This window comes from Chanodichthys erythropterus, chromosome 12 (genome assembly GCF_024489055.1).
Source record: "Chanodichthys erythropterus isolate Z2021 chromosome 12, ASM2448905v1, whole genome shotgun sequence".
Taxonomy (NCBI): Eukaryota; Metazoa; Chordata; class Actinopteri; order Cypriniformes; family Xenocyprididae; genus Chanodichthys; species Chanodichthys erythropterus.
The window spans coordinates 16,720,033-16,735,786 of NC_090232.1; the positions used below are offsets into that span (position 1 = coordinate 16,720,033).

The window sequence follows — 15,754 nt, forward strand, 5'->3', positions numbered from 1 at the left end:
ATTTCTATATGGGTGCCATCGACTGCTCCCAAACACTGTGGCCATGAACACGATGGAAGCCCGATACCAGTTCCTTGGCCTCGGCCTCGGTAAAAGGCAGCCTGATGTATTTTGGACCCATGTGGATAGCGATCGCTTTGCAAGTGTGCCTGACAACAACAGACACAGCCTGTCGCGACAGGCCGAAGGCGTTAACAGTCTTTCGTAGCCGCCCTTCATCGCTCAGGTAGTAAAGCGTTAACGCAACCCTTTTCAGCAGTTCAATTGATGCCCTCGTGTTTGTTGTTTCCCCTTCGATATACGGTGTAAGTTCTTCGCTAAGGGCGACAAGAGATGATTTGGACATGCGGAAGTTCTCCCTCCATTCATCGTCCACAACAACGCCATTCACAAAGTTGTCCCACCAACTGCTGGTTATGCCAGGTCTTACCCAAAATCTTCTCCTGGTTGCCCTCCTGGTTGTCCTCCGCGGTGGACCTAAGAGTATGTGGCGTATGTTGTTGTCTATAATCATTTGTTGCTCACCATAGTGGCAAAGAAGCAGAAGATTTTGCTTTAGTAAAGTTAATAAACTCATTAACTGTTGCAGCACGAACACAATCATGTAGTCCGCCATTGTTTTTTATGCTCTTACGTGCGTGACGTAGCGGTGTCTGACTACAGTCGACACGTGGGGCGATGACATCATCGTTTCAGAAAATTTACAGATCGCCCTGTCCACACGACAACGCGAAACCGCCGTTTTCAAATTTTTCTACTCTGGGACCCGGTTTCAAAAAATTCCGGTTTCACTTTTCGAAAATGCCGGATCCATGTGGACGAAACGCCTATCCGTAAAAAAATTTGTGCGGTTACACTGAAACTCGTCTCCGTGTGGACGGGGCCTAAAACTCATCTTTGTTTACAGGATCCGTTTGAAGGGTTGGTGCATACACATTGAAAAGTGTATAACATGCCTCTAGTTTTGAAGTGGGAGGCACATGGAGATTATGCGGTCTGAGTGGCCTAATGGCAGGTTTTCTAGTTTGTAAGTAATGGTTTTTCTTACCATAATGCCAATGCCAGAAAGGAGTCTTTCATTCTCTGGCTTGCTTGACCAATAAAGAGCCTCCACCATACTCTTGAAGGCTGCCTTCTCTTGGGAGGCGGACTTCGCTAAGAGCAGTAATGTCGATGTTCAGACTTAGGATTTCATGGGCAAGCTGACCATTGTTCTGGAAGACCACTGTCTGCTGTGTCAAGCATGGTTCTGATGTCCCAGCATGGAATGTTTAGTTTTAAATTACCTTGTAAGGCAGGTATATACCTATTCTTCTTTTTTGTTGGTTTTTGACCGCTTTTGAAGATGCCCATTTATGGCTAGCCAACTGGGAGGAAAGGAAAATAAGCTTTGTTTAGGCCACCTTTTCCAGGACCTTCTACTTAAAGATCAAGCAGTGCTATCCCTAAAGAAGGCTGCTTGGTCATTCAGTGTGCTGCAGAATGGTGTTGTCGTTTCCTGGATCAACATCACCCTGGATCAACTACCTGAACTTTTTTTTTTCTTTATTTTTTTAATAGCAGCCTTGATGAGCATTAATGTACTTTTTTCAAAAACATAAATTTTTTTTTTTTTTTTTTTTTTTTTAATGCAGTGTTACATCATATTTTGGTGTGAGTTTAAATCCCCCAGCAGACAGCTCAAAGGGTTTGAATGCAGCAGTAGTCCTCTTACTGGATGATGCTGATAAGGTGCTTGGTGCTGAGAGCTCTCCTAATCCCAGTGTGGGTCCTGATGAGAACCTTCCTCCTGCCCTGCCATGATAACCGGATGCTCCTGTCCCTGATCAAACCTGTTTGCTTTGCAGCAGGAATGTCCTTCAGGCTCCATCACACACAACACTCATTCTGCCAAGAGTTTATGTATGTGTAAGCCAGAAGGTACCTGGAAACATTTTGATTTAGCTCTAAAAAAGAAACGGCAACAAAATTTCAAGGCTGTCAACAGATTAAAAAAAATAAATCAAATAATGTCTTTTTAAGGAAAAAAATAATAAATGATTTTATATGTATATATATATATATATATATATATTTATATATATATATATATATATATATATATATATATATATATATATATATATATAGAGAGAGAGAGAGAGAGAGAGAGAGAGAGAGAAATAACCATAAGGTTACAAAAGTGAAAGGAATACTTGGTGAGTTTGATTTTCAGCCCTTGTTTTGATTGTTTTTTTGATTGCATAACTTTAATTAAATTAAACCTTTATTTATTTATTTATTTATTATTTTAAACACCCCTTTGGACAAATTTGATGTCAATAATATAATAATTTAGCCCCACTGATGAAGAAGTAGGGGTGTATTACACAAAACATGTTGGGAAACACTATAGCTCTAAATTAATGTCTACAATGATTTAAATCCTTGTGAGACAAGCAAATACACAAACAACCTAAAAAGTCCTTCTTTGCTCTTTCTGTTTTCAAAATTACACAAAACAGGAAGACAAGCAGGAAGTGGTAAAACAGATCTTCTATGTAATCAAGACAGTGCTAGTTCGTTTTGAAGACACACTGAAAATATCTGTAGGTTAAGTACATAGGATTATTTTAGACTAAACGTGGGACTAGATAAGATAAAGGGTGAGATGTGAGATTGTGTAAGATTTCCAATGTACGATCAACAAGTTGAGAGGTTGGCGACCTTACAGTTGCGCAGTCATCACCGTCTTTTACCATGACGAGATCAGGTGCCATCAAACTCAGCATTGTCTTCTTTCTCACCTTCATCTTGTGCCTACCAGAGTTTTTTCCAAGTAAGTGAAAATAGCAAAGTAAGATGGTTTGGGGTCCTCGTGCAAGCATGAGGGAGGGAAATGTGGCACTGGGGTGGGTTTGTGTGAGCACGTGTGTTTAAGAGAAAAGCGTGTTCAGAAGGAAATGTTTGTATGAGTGACAGCATGAGTAAAATTCAGTATTGTCCATGTCTTTTAGAGATATATGATATGGTGCATTGTCAATGTACCTTCGGTATGTCTACATTTCAACAATATTAAACTTTAAACAGTCTAAAACAGTTGGCACTCTGTCGCAGGTGATTACACTATTGTGGTCAAGACATGGTATGAGGTATTAAAAACCACTGAGTTTGTGTGGGTGTGGGTGGGGGGAAGGGGTAAAACTTTGGATTCTATTCACACATAGCATCAATACACGTTTGTTTTTATGGTTTTAGACAGTCTGAGCAAATTACCCAGAGTCATCCTTACTCTGTCCTGCTTATACAAACCATAAACCTTATGTACGTATGCCTACGTGTACGTATGGTTGGTTTGTTAGGTTTTAAACTTTTAGACAGGAAATGTCACTCTAACTTGCCAACATAACAGAAAACCACTCTTGTGTTTTTATTAAACAGAAAGAGAAACCTCTCAAAATACTGTACTTGTTCTGTTAGTGTTTGTGGAGTTTAAGTAATGTTTTATTGTGAATACTGAAATAGGTGAGATATTGGATGATAGATTAAGTTAACTATCTCTTAATTTAAGAAAATCATTAAAAATACATGAAATAATTCAATTCATACATATGACTTGAATACACCTTTTTTTTTCAAGCATTTTTAATTTCTGAATTAAAATTCATATTGATATTTCTTGGAGGCATGAAGTTTCAGGGTGATACAACCATCCTGAAACCTTAACAAAGTTTAACTATAGTTTGCCATAATCTTTTAATATTATTTAAAAAAATATATCAAATTTAAACAAAACTGCTTTACTGCTTATTAAAATTTGATGTATTTAAAGGCGTTAGGGGAAAATTCTTAAAAGTTGGCATGAAACGGAAGGTGCTATAGTCTTTTGTTCCCTATTGTGGCATTCGATCTCTGAGTGTAACAGCTTTTCGAACAAGAAAACATGTAGAGCGGGACTTGATTTTGTCCATCAGAAATTGATTAGATCGTTGGATTGTTGTCACTTGAAACCGTCAGCCCGCATTATTTAAGCTTATTTTTAAAATAATTGTTTAACTGTGAATTCCTTGTGAAAAACTACATTACCCATGATGCTGTAAGGAAAATTACACCAATCAGAGAGTCGAAAAAAGCAATATGTGGCAAAATAGCTCTTTAGCTCAGCCCACTCTCATGAAACACTGCATTATGATTCACCTCCTAGATAACTGGCTTGGTTCATGGCTTTTATGCTAAGGTTCATTAGGTAAACATTAGTTAATGTATTAACTACAATGAACTAACCATGAGCAATGGTTAAAAAATTATATGCACGGATAAATTATTTATAATAAATATTGCAATATTACATTAAAATAATGCTATAAAACCAAAATGATAGACTACATTTTTAAGAACAATTGCCATGGGTTTAAACTTTTCACTGAATTGCCCAGTATTGCACATGAATTAAAAGCATTTTCTTTTTTCTGTTCTCAGACATATCACAAATTCAGTTTCTCTGTGAGCCTTTTGATCCTTGCACACCTGAAAATGACGCACAAGTATGTGGTCAGGCTGACACTCCATGTGCAACAGAACTTACAAATTCCAGCAGTCAACACAGACGTGATGAAGGATGGTATTTGTGTAAAGCTGAAATGGATTTGCGGCTTCTTCACAACAATACCTCACCGTCAGGTAGGCAGTTGTTTTATTAATATTTTATTTGTGAAATTTGCTGCTGCTTGTTGTTTATTGTCTTAAATAATGACCAATAATAATAACAACAACTGTGTGCATTTCATAGGAGAGGATGTGATGGTGGTTCTGACAATGAAGGCAGGCAATCTCTCTGAATGGATCATTAGTGTATTTGCGTTTCTCAACAACACAGATCTATATACTGAACCCCAAAATGATCAGGGACTATTCTACTGCTACCTCCCACCAAAAAATAGCACATGTCCAGATCTGAACATGTCCACAGAAGAACGCACACAAGAAAACCCCAGTCCTCCAAGACAAAACACCTCCATTTTAAAAAACACTTCTTCAATTACCCCTTTGCTCAAAACAACTACAATAACTTTCCAAGTAACAGCTTCTACACTTGAGCTTAAGTGCCAAACAACTAGCAGCAGTTTCCTTTTTAACTACCAGAAGCACAATGAAACGGCAAGATCTGCTGCGTTACCAGTTACAAGAACAAAAAAAGGTGAGAAACTGTCAGAAAACTCTGTTGTCTCCCACAATGTCAATACTACACACAAACGATAATAAACCAGATTTTAACATCGAGTCTAAGGGGCCAAAATAATTAAAAAATAATATCATCCCATGTAACAGGGAACATTCTTAGAACATTGGCTAACATTCTGTCAAGGTTCTCTCAAAGTTATTGTATTGTATTGCATATCTTTATTGTCCACCAAGGTGGAAAATTGGCTCACCAGCACATAAAATAGCTATACATGTAGTGTTAAAAACAACAAAAACATAAAAAGAAGAATAAAAAAAACAGACAGATTCACAATTCATAACAATTACAATTTATGCTGCTGTCATCTGGTTCATCAAACACTTGCGGAATTGAGAATTTTGATAGCGTTTGGAATGAATTGATCACTTAAACACATTTTTATTCGCAAGAGGTATTCTGTAGAGCCTACCTGATTTCAAGGGCTCAAATTGGCTAAAAAGAGGGTGAGAACTATCTGCAAGGATACTCCTCGCCTTCTTCCTTGCCCTATCAGCATAAAGTTGTCCTAAGGGCTTCTGTGGTCTGCCAACAATTTTGCTTGCCATTGACACAATTCTGGTGAATTTATTCTTCTATCTACAGTTTAAATGTTCATACCAGGCAGGGAAATGAAAAGACAATGCACTCTCCACAATAGATTTGTACACAAGTTCTAAAATATGCTGGCCACTGAGTTGTCTTTTAAAGATGTACTCAGAATTATCGACAAAGCTCACCTGTGAATCCAGGATTGAGCCAAGATATTTAAAATTCTCTACAATTTCTTCTTGTTGACCTACAAGTGAAATCGCCTGGATTGTCATGTCTCTTTTTGTGCACATAATTATTTTGTCTTCATGACACTAATTTCCAGTTGGCTAAAATTACACCAAGTTTCAAGGGCCTTAGTGTGAGCCAAATAGGCAACATCATATAAAGAGTTATTTTTTTCCAATAGGCCAACCAAGGCCATATTAGAGGCATAGTTGAATAACAAGAGTTCAGTACATGGAAATGACATAGAGTGAGTCTCAAACTCCATTGTTTCCTCCTTCTTATATAAATCTCATTTGTTTAAAAGACCTCCGAAGAACAGGCGAATCTCTACATAACACCGACTGTTATGTAACAGTCGGGGTGTACGCCCCCAATATTTGCATATGCCAGCCCATGTTCCCAACATTATGAAAGACATTAGACAAGGGCAGCCAGTATTAACGTCTGGATCTGCACAGGTGAATGAACAGACTAGGTAAGCAAGCAAGAACAATAGAGAAAAATGGCAGATGGAGCGATAATAACTGACATGATCCATGATATCATGATATTTTTAGTGATATTTGTAAATTGTCTTTCTAAATGTTTCGTTAGCATGATGCTAATGTACTGTTAAATGTGGTTAAAGTTACCATTGTTTCTTACTGTATTCACGGAGACAAGAGCCGTCGCTATTTTCATTTTTAAACACTTGCAGTCTGTATAATGCATAAACACATCTTCATTCTTTATAAATCTCTCCAACAGTGTAGCATTAGCCGTTAGCCACAGAGCACAGCCTCAAATTAATTCAGAATCAAATGTAAACAATATAACAGTATACAATACTCACATAATCCAACGCATGCATGCCACATGCATGACGAACACTTTGTAAAGATCCATTTGAGGGTTATATTAGCTGTGTAAACTTTATGCTGTTCAAGGCAAGCGCGAGCTCCGTGGGCGTGGAGCACGAGAATTAAAGGGCCAGTAGCCCTGAATCGGCTCATTTATAATGATGCCCCAAAATAGGCAGTTAAAAAAATGAATTAAAAAAAATCTTTTGAGCTGAAACTTCACAGACACATTCAGGGGACACCTTAGACTTATATTACATCTTTTTAAAAAAAGTTCTAGGGCACCTTTAATAATCTAAAATGTTCCTCCTTAATCGAAAACTCATTAGTAAATATGAGTTATTATTAGTAAAGCACATTTTATAATACGATATAAATAATTTAGATTATATATTTCTTTCATCCATGCTGATTACAACATATCAAATATAATTCTCCAAATACACAGTGAATCGTTCTCACCCAAGCATCTCTACCTCCCTCTGAAGGAGAGCTGAGACTGTCTTTTATCCTGTCTATTGATTCGGGCATGGAAGGAGACAGCAGGACTTCATAATTCAACCTAACTTTTGATAAATATATTATAGCAATACATCAAGCCAGTCTATTCAATGTTTGACCTATCCAAAACCACAAATCCTTTCAGACAGCACACTGCCAGACTCGTATAAGGTCATTTGAGTTCATGTAAGTGTAAAATAAACTTGCCAAGACTTTTAAGACAAGGGAATGTTCTTTCTGACGTTTAAGCATTGTAATATTAAATGCTGTATTGCTTTTCATGTTTCATTCATGTATTATGTTTCGCTGTGCTCTTGTTAAATTCTCTGTTGCTATTGTACATTTCCTTGTTTTTAGAGGGCTGGTGTTTGATCACTTCAGTGTGGTTGGCCATGGTACTGACTGTGGTTGTGGTAACGCTATTGAGTGCGGGCTGCATGATCTTCAAGAGCAAAAATAGTGAGCATCACTATCACTTACACAAAATAAATCTAGTCAGGGCCAACAGTCCTTTGACAATGGGGTGTTTTCAGATTGGAATCCATTATAATACAATTGACAATGCAAATGGATATCACATTTGATTAATTTATTTGGATCTTTTCCCTTTAGGAAAGTCCCAATTGTTCACACTTGTGCCGGTTTCAGCCAGTGCACATCAGCTCAGCAACCAAACGGAAAATTGTGAGTGACACTATGATTGTGCTAACGTCATGCTGGGGTTTGAAACAGAGCTTGATCTAATTGCAAGCAGTTCTTTTTAATAAGACCAAACTCCTTTTAATAAGACCAAATACCACTTCTCAGGGGAAAATGAAACACAAACAGAACAGCTACACAGCAAATTCCTCAGACTTAAATTAACTCTGCTTATAGTACATATGGTCCCTCTCTAAATAGTGTTACAATGAAGCAGAGTTAAAGTTAATGAGTTAATTAAGCAATTAATTAGGTGATGATTGAGCATTAGTGATGAACACCTGCTGTTAACAAGCAGAATCACTGAAGAAAAGAGAAACAAAAACTACAACTGACTTTAACTCTGCTTCAGTGTTTTTTTAACACTATTTAGATAGGGGCCATATGTACTCTAAGCAGAGTTGATTTAACTCTGGGGATTTTGCTGTGTACAATGTAGCAATGCAATCAGACAAAAACTGAACCAAAACAAGGCTATAAATACACTGGGACACACTGGGAGTAAACAAGATAATTAACAAGACACAGGTAAAACACATAAGGACAACTCAAAATCCATGGCAACAGTAGAGCATGAACAAAGAAAACAATGGAAACTGAACTGAGAACAGTGTGAAATTAACTCAAACAAAACACAAACACAGATCAGACATGACAGCTAATTAATTTTCTAATTTTTGCTTTCAGTGATGAACAATGTCCCTAATGTGTCCATAGCAATGTGCAGCATGAGGGGTAAGCAAGTGTTTGTCTTGTGATTCTTAGTTATTCATTTATGTAAATAAACTTTGGCAGTACTGATGTGATTGCCATATTCATAATAACATATGATATTTACATAGTCCTCCAAGAAAGAATACCATGATATTACCATTGGCATAAAAAACATGGTAATACCATAGTACCACGTCCCAAAAAAAAAAAAAAAAAATGCTAATGCATACTTTTTCTTGTACAATAATTTTGAAAAAACTATCATTTTCAATTGTATTATTTTCAATAGGCTAAGTAAAGAAATAAATATTAAAGGTCTGAGTATATTTACAAGACATTATATATGTAGAAATTGCTAACAGACTTGTGTCCTATTTTTATATAGTTTTATATCATTTATACCTGTTTCACAGTTATTGAAGATTGATATATTTCTGTCTCTCTCATATAGATGATGATGATGATGATGATGTATTCTCTGAGATCTCTTCAATGGAGAACAGAAAAGAAGGTAAACAAAAATCCTGTTCTATCACACTGCACTCTTTTTACCATGCAGAAGAGATTTGTGCTTTATCATAATGCTGTAAAGTAACCTTGCATGTTTTAACCAGCACTGACTAACTCCAAACCACTAACTCTCAATCTATCCTTTCACAGAAAACCATCTCAAGGTAGCTGACCTTATGTGCAAGAGAAGTAAGTGTTTGGATGTTTCTTTTTACGCAGAGAGACATAAGTTGGGTCCCAAATGACACACTATACAGTACGCACTTGTACACACTATGTATGTACTTATGCACTATGAACTCTGCCGTGTAGTGTATGAATTTTATATGGTTATTTGTCATTCAACATTGGAGTCTGATAGCCTCTCCCCCTCCACAACATAATTAAAGCTGTGACAGTGTGAACACACTAATCACACTGTTTATACTACAAAACGGCACAGAGTAGAACATAAGTATGCAAATTGGGACGCACCTATAAAGTACAATAATTACAAGAGAAGTGTCCATGGAGAAATTTAAGAGACACTCATGATAAAATTTCTGTCATTTACTCCCCTCAAGTTGTTACACCCCTGTATGACTTTCTCTTTTTTTCTGTAGAAAATCATAGTTTTGTGAATTTTCACACTGCTCATTACCATGTAGTGGATTGGGGCCAGAAACCACCAAGCTCCAAAAATGACATAAAAAAGCACCGTGATTCTTCCAAATCTTTTAAAGCCATATGATAGTTTTGTGTCCAATTTCGAGAGCCATGGCCATGGTTATTCCTTTAAACCTGCAGCAGTATGCTACTGTAAAGCCTACATCATTCAAAATATTTGTACTGTATGTGTGTAGACCATAGACTGTAAAAAAAGATGGACGACGCGACGTCGCTTCCTTCCATTGTATTGAACTGAAGCCAAAATGGGCTGATGAATGGGCGCTGACACGTTACGCAATACGTCAAAAAAAAAAAAAAGTTTGGAGCCTGGGCATGCGCAGAAGGAATCGTCAGTTGAGCCGGAGGCGGAGTCGCGATATCAAACTTCCGCCCAGACGACTGCGTCATCATTCATGTATTTTAAATAGACTGTAAAAATTATACACAATTTAAAAGTCTACCTATAAAAATAATAGGCTATTCTGTTTCTAGAGCAATAATATTTTTGAAACAGCAAATTCAGTAGATAAAATCAATATAATATCCCAGCTAACCAAAATACGTGACTGTTACGTAACTGCAACGTAATTTGGTGACCAAACTTTCGTCGTGGCTACGTAACTAGTACGTCGTGGCAACCGGAAAAGTGAAAGGTGCCTATACGTCGCCACAACGTAACTTTGTGACGTTGCCAGTTAGTAACTGCGACGTCGTGGCAACGTTGTGTATCAATAGTTGTGTGTTGGTCATCAGTTGGTAATTCTTATATTTATTTATTTTTCTATGGGCGGACATGCAGTGGTTTAACCTAATTTATGTCCTCATTTGCCCAAACTAATGTAAAGGCTATTCCAACAGCTGTGAACGATGAATGCAGACTCGAAATGAATTCAATTCATTTATTTTGAAAAACACACAGAACATGAAAAAAATCCAAATAAAAATAATAAAATACACCCAAACTATAAATAAAAACATATAGCCTACAGCGAAACATAAAATAAAAGCATTCAAGACGTTTTGCTCTCAGTATCATTAAAAACATATGCTATGCTAACGTAACATTTTGCATAACATATATTTCAGACGATCAAGGAAATCACAAAGGTAAAAATATTAACAAAAGTACTTAAAGTAGACTGTGGGTAATGTTACTTAACCAATTTGACGCAGTTGTTGAACTTTATTGCTATAAAACTGACGAGAAACACGGAGAAACATCGACGCTGTCCTCTCCAGCAGCTTGAATGTTTTCCCGGTTGCCATGGCAACTCTAACGGCCACCTGCCCTAACGTAAACATAACAATAAAAAAAGGTTTTGCGTCTTTCCAAAGTTAACTATACATTTTTATAAAAGCCATTTATTCGTTGTCACCTCGGAAAAATAAATTCTTCTCTCAGAAAAATTAACTTTACACTCTTATCAACATACTGTGGGCACGCGCGCACTACATTTGTGGAGACGCGCGCTGTATGTCACGTCACTATATATAAAAACCAGTCATCCATACTCTGATTTGGTGAAAAGAAACATTTTTTTTCTTAAGGGGACATTTCATTCTTGTGTCTGACATTTAATTACACGTTTTATATTGCAAATTCTGGTAATAATAACATATAAAGAATGTGTAAATGATGGTAATGAAATTACGAGCACATGACGTTGCTGCTACGTTGCCAGTAAGTCATGGAATGACCATTATATTACGAATAGAGGACGTATCTGGAACGTCCTTGGTAATCTTGTAACGTTTGGAGAACGTACTGACGACGTTGTGATATGGTAATTTGATGGTAATATTATTACGGGCATACAACGTTGTAGTTACGTTACTAGTAAGTCATGGAATTACCAATATATTACGAATAGAGGACGTATCTGGAACGTTCTGGGTAATCTTATAACGTTAGGAGAACGTACTGACGACGTTGTGAGATGGTAATCTGAAGGTAATGAAATTACTGGCATGCGACGTCGTAGTTACGTTGTCACCCTGACAGCAACATATTGTCGGGCCAGATCCGGCCCACATCTGGTCCGTGTGTAAACCACATGTACCAGATGTGGGCCGGATCTGGGCCACACTATGTTGCTGTCTGGGCAGTTAGTAAGTCATGACATTACCAAAAAGTACGAATACATTACGTAACTGTTACGTCGTGTGTTAACTGGGATGCCACTAGAAACAACTCTAAATCGTCAGAAACGGTCCTGCCATTTTAAATCAAGTTCAACTAACGTTACAGGAGATCGATTGCTGTAATTAGAGTAAGCTATCATTCGTTTTGTCCTGCTAATTATTATTTTATACCCATAAAAATAATAACTGCCAGATAACGATCACCTGCTTTTTCCCGACATGGTTAACATTAGGTGTGTTATCTTAACTAATAACATTTATTAATTAGCTTATAACGCCCACATTTGATGTTACAGAAAAAAAGTTCAGTGATCCATCAGATCCTTTAGGTCGGTTAGTACAGTTTACTGCTGAACAACTCATTTTGTTGGTGTTAATGACAAAGAAATCGAAAATTAACAGTTAGTTAATACATCTTCAATCTCCCCTCGAAGCTCCGACAGTCCTCAGACAACCTGTCAATCAACTTCGAATCATGTCGACACACCCCGTTTTTATAGAATCAAATTGATAGCTAAAATCTAAATCATCACAAAAACGAACAATTGAATATATATCAGTGTGATAACAACTACCTTAAATGACCAAAACCATCTTTCAGAAAGTTTTATTTGAAGCAGAATTTATTTTTAAGTTTTCACTGAAGTCTCATTCGCCTGCATTGAGAGGGCGGTGTTTATGACCTGTACTGCATCCTGCCACCAGGGGGCGATCAAAGAGCCCGTGGCTTCACTTTTCAGAACGTATGAGACACACCCGGTGTAGACAATATATAGGGAAGACCTGGTCTCTTATACAGTATATTAATGGTAGTCTATGTGTGTTTAATTTTTTATAATGGTCTCTTATGTTCTAGGATTGTCACCAATCTTTGAGATTACAGGTATGAATGAGACACATTATACATTTACATATTCTTTCAAGAAACACAAACATTTTTTTTTTAATCACAGTAGCATTTAATACTAGCACTGAATACACATATCTCATGTATAGAATACACATCACATATATAGCAAATCTCAACTGCTTGATTGTTTATATTGTCACAAAATGTAAACTATATTATCACCCATTTAAAATTAGATATATAGTACATCCAGCCTTATCCGCATTCATATAGTCACATAAAGCAATATGTACTGCAAATAGCAAATCTCAACTGCTTGATTGTTTACAGCTCTGCTAAATGCAACTATAAGGCATGAAGACATTAAACTGGGGGTCGTATTATGCTTTTTTATGTGTGTAATGTTGATGTTTGAGCATGAAAAAGGTCTGCAAAGTTACAAAGCACAAAATTCCACTCGAAAGGGAGTTCATGAACTCCTCTATTGTAGTCTTGTTTTCTACAGGGAACACTATTCCTCATAATTCATGTGCAAAAAAGTGACAAGGTCTTGTCGAGTTGCGTTAGTAGTGGCTGAGTCCGAAATCTTAAAAATGCTGCCTTTGGAGGATGTATTCTAAGGTAGGAAGGCATCAGGGCACATCCGAATCCAATGTTAGGCTTACTTCCTATCTCCTGAGATACCTTTATCTGATCTATTTCTGAAGGCAGCATAGATGTATTTTTCACTGCCTTTGAGGTCCCACAATCCTGTGCTTTCCATTCTGTGACAGTGAAGCTAAAAAATAAATATGTCATCTAAAAGTTGCAGTTGATGGTCAGTTTGTGTGTAAATGTGTTTTTGACCAATGTTTTCCACTTCTGATGTTATTTCTAGTGAGAAATTGCTATTGTAATAATTAAATATTCGCTTATAGTTATCAACAAAGCTTGCTCTTTATTGTGTTGTAGATCATTAAAGTGTCATGCTGCCTTGGAAGCCTGTCCGAAACTAGTTTTGTGAGTTAACTTTGTGCACAAATGCTGCCTGCCTGATAGGGCAATGAGGCAACAAATCAGCTGCCTCAGACTGCTTTCAGACACAGCCAGTGTGTTGAAACTTGTGGTTATGGTAAGGGCTGTGACATCAAAGCACACTGCGCTTTTCGAAAGGAGGGCCTTTATATATAAACTGGAACTAGACAAGAATGTTACAGACAGACTAAGAGAGGTGCTGCAATAATGTAAAATATGTGAAAAAAAATGTGTTTTGTTAAACCAAGCATGAAAACCTATTCTAGTAGACCCCAAAAACAAAATCCAGACTTCGAAAAAGGGCATAATAGGTCCCCTTTAAGATATTATAAACATTAACATCATGATTTTCCGCTTTGAAAGCTGCATTGAAACAATGTGTATTGTGAAAAGACCTTTTCAAATAAAACTGACTTAAAAATTGACTTGATTCCAGAGACTGTATTAGATGAAAATGAGGAAGAGGAGCAATGTAATGCCTTGGAGACAAAAGAAGGTAAATATAAATTAAGGATGAGTTTTACTCTGCATAATAGCCCTCATTTATTAGTTTGGATACAAAAAAGCCTCAAAACCCTCAACCATTTCATGTGTTTGGAATATTAAACAGTATTTGTATGCTTTAAATTCAATCTACGGTAAGTGGAGACTTTACAAAGCAGATTAATACTTCAAAAAGATTTTCACATTAATTTCGTCATCCATCAGCTGATGTAACACAGTCTGACGTCTGATGATGGTATAGGCTACTCTTAGTATTTGGTTGTCACTACTAGTTCTATCCGGTATAGCCTGAAACAGTCTTTGAATCTTGCATAATGTCTCATCCAATCACAGTGATGATGACACAAGCTGATGATTGGAAGATCTTTGAAGCCAGTATGTTGCTTGAGGCAGAATAAATTACACTACAGATGGCCTCCTGGCAAGACTGATGTTGCAATGGTTACATAATTCTATGAAGACACATTTTTAATAAAAATTGATATTTTTACAGATTTTAAAAAAACACATCAGGTCCAACATCTGGCAGCACAGGGCAACTGTGAAACATTAAGTAAGTGACATTTTCAGTCTCTCATTAATGGACTATCATGTAGGTGCAGATCAGAAGCAGAATTATTAATTTGATACATTTTTTGTCATTTTACGCCTTCTCCATTCTCTCTTTTTCCATCTCCAGCTTACCTGCATCATCGAAGCTTTTCTTGTTCTGGTCATGAAGGAGATGGGGAGATTTAACCCTTTAAATCTACGAGAAACAGCAGAGGCACTTTATAAAATTGAAAGTTTATTTATTTAAAAACATGACAGAGGCAGGTTAACTTTAACACGACTTTTCCTGAGAATAACATCACGTTAAAGGGGCTGCACATGAAGTTATAGCATTACTACATCTTCCACCAGCCACTGAAAGGGTTAGTTCACCCAAAAATGAAAATTCTTTCATTAATTACTCACCCTCATATCGTTCCACACCCATAAGACCTTCGTTCATCTTCGAAACACAAATTAAAATATTTTTGATAAAATCTGATGGCTCAGTGAGGCCTGCATTTCCAGCAAGATAATAAACACTTTTAAGTGTTCGGAGCATATCAAACTGCCAAAGTCACATGATTTCAGTAAATGAGGCTTAATTACATCATAAGTGTTTTGAAATTTCAATGGTTCACCACTGGGGGGCGTGACTTTGGCAGTTTGATACATGCTCTGAACTACTGATTTAAAAGCTTCAAAGCTTCATGAAGCAGTGTTTGGAAATCGTCCATCACTAGATATTGTTGAATAAAGTCGTTATTTAGTTTTTTTGTCACACAAAAAGTATTTTCGTCACTTCATAACATTAAGGTTGAACCA

General features: G+C 36.8%; 1 protein-coding gene across 3 annotated transcripts; it reads left to right on the top strand.

Moving 5' to 3' along the window:
• Positions 1–2,501: 2,501 nt before the first annotated feature.
• Positions 2,502–15,364, top strand: si:dkey-192k22.2 (uncharacterized). Of its 3 annotated transcripts, XM_067404819.1 has the most exons (13): positions 2,502–2,818; positions 4,459–4,659; positions 4,769–5,176; positions 7,675–7,776; positions 7,930–8,001; positions 8,704–8,751; positions 9,182–9,241; positions 9,391–9,429; positions 12,887–12,913; positions 14,331–14,390; positions 14,732–14,773; positions 14,892–14,951; positions 15,078–15,364. In XM_067404819.1, the coding sequence occupies exons 1-13, from the start codon at positions 2,740–2,742 to the stop codon at positions 15,134–15,136; spliced, it is 1,257 nt and encodes a 418-aa protein (XP_067260920.1). In that variant the 5' UTR covers positions 2,502–2,739; the 3' UTR covers positions 15,137–15,364. The 3 variants fall into 3 exon arrangements, 2 of the variants coding, with proteins under 2 accessions (XP_067260920.1, XP_067260921.1); XR_010896756.1 differs by lacking the exon at positions 14,732–14,773 and having other exon boundaries at positions 2,503–2,818; positions 13,832–14,390; positions 15,078–15,105; XM_067404820.1 differs by lacking the exon at positions 14,732–14,773 and having other exon boundaries at positions 2,503–2,818.
• Positions 15,365–15,754: the final 390 nt, after the last annotated feature.

Excerpts from the sequence above, each read along its gene's own strand:
- si:dkey-192k22.2 (XM_067404819.1), top strand. The coding sequence starts at position 2,740 with ATGACGAGATCAGGTGCCATCAAACTCAGCATTGTCTTCTTTCTCACC. Across the intron at positions 9,242-9,390 it reads AATGGAGAACAGAAAAGAAG|AAAACCATCTCAAGGTAGCT; the intron begins GTAAACAAAAAT and ends ATCCTTTCACAG. Across the intron at positions 14,952-15,077 it reads GGGCAACTGTGAAACATTAA|CTTACCTGCATCATCGAAGC; the intron begins GTAAGTGACATT and ends TTCCATCTCCAG.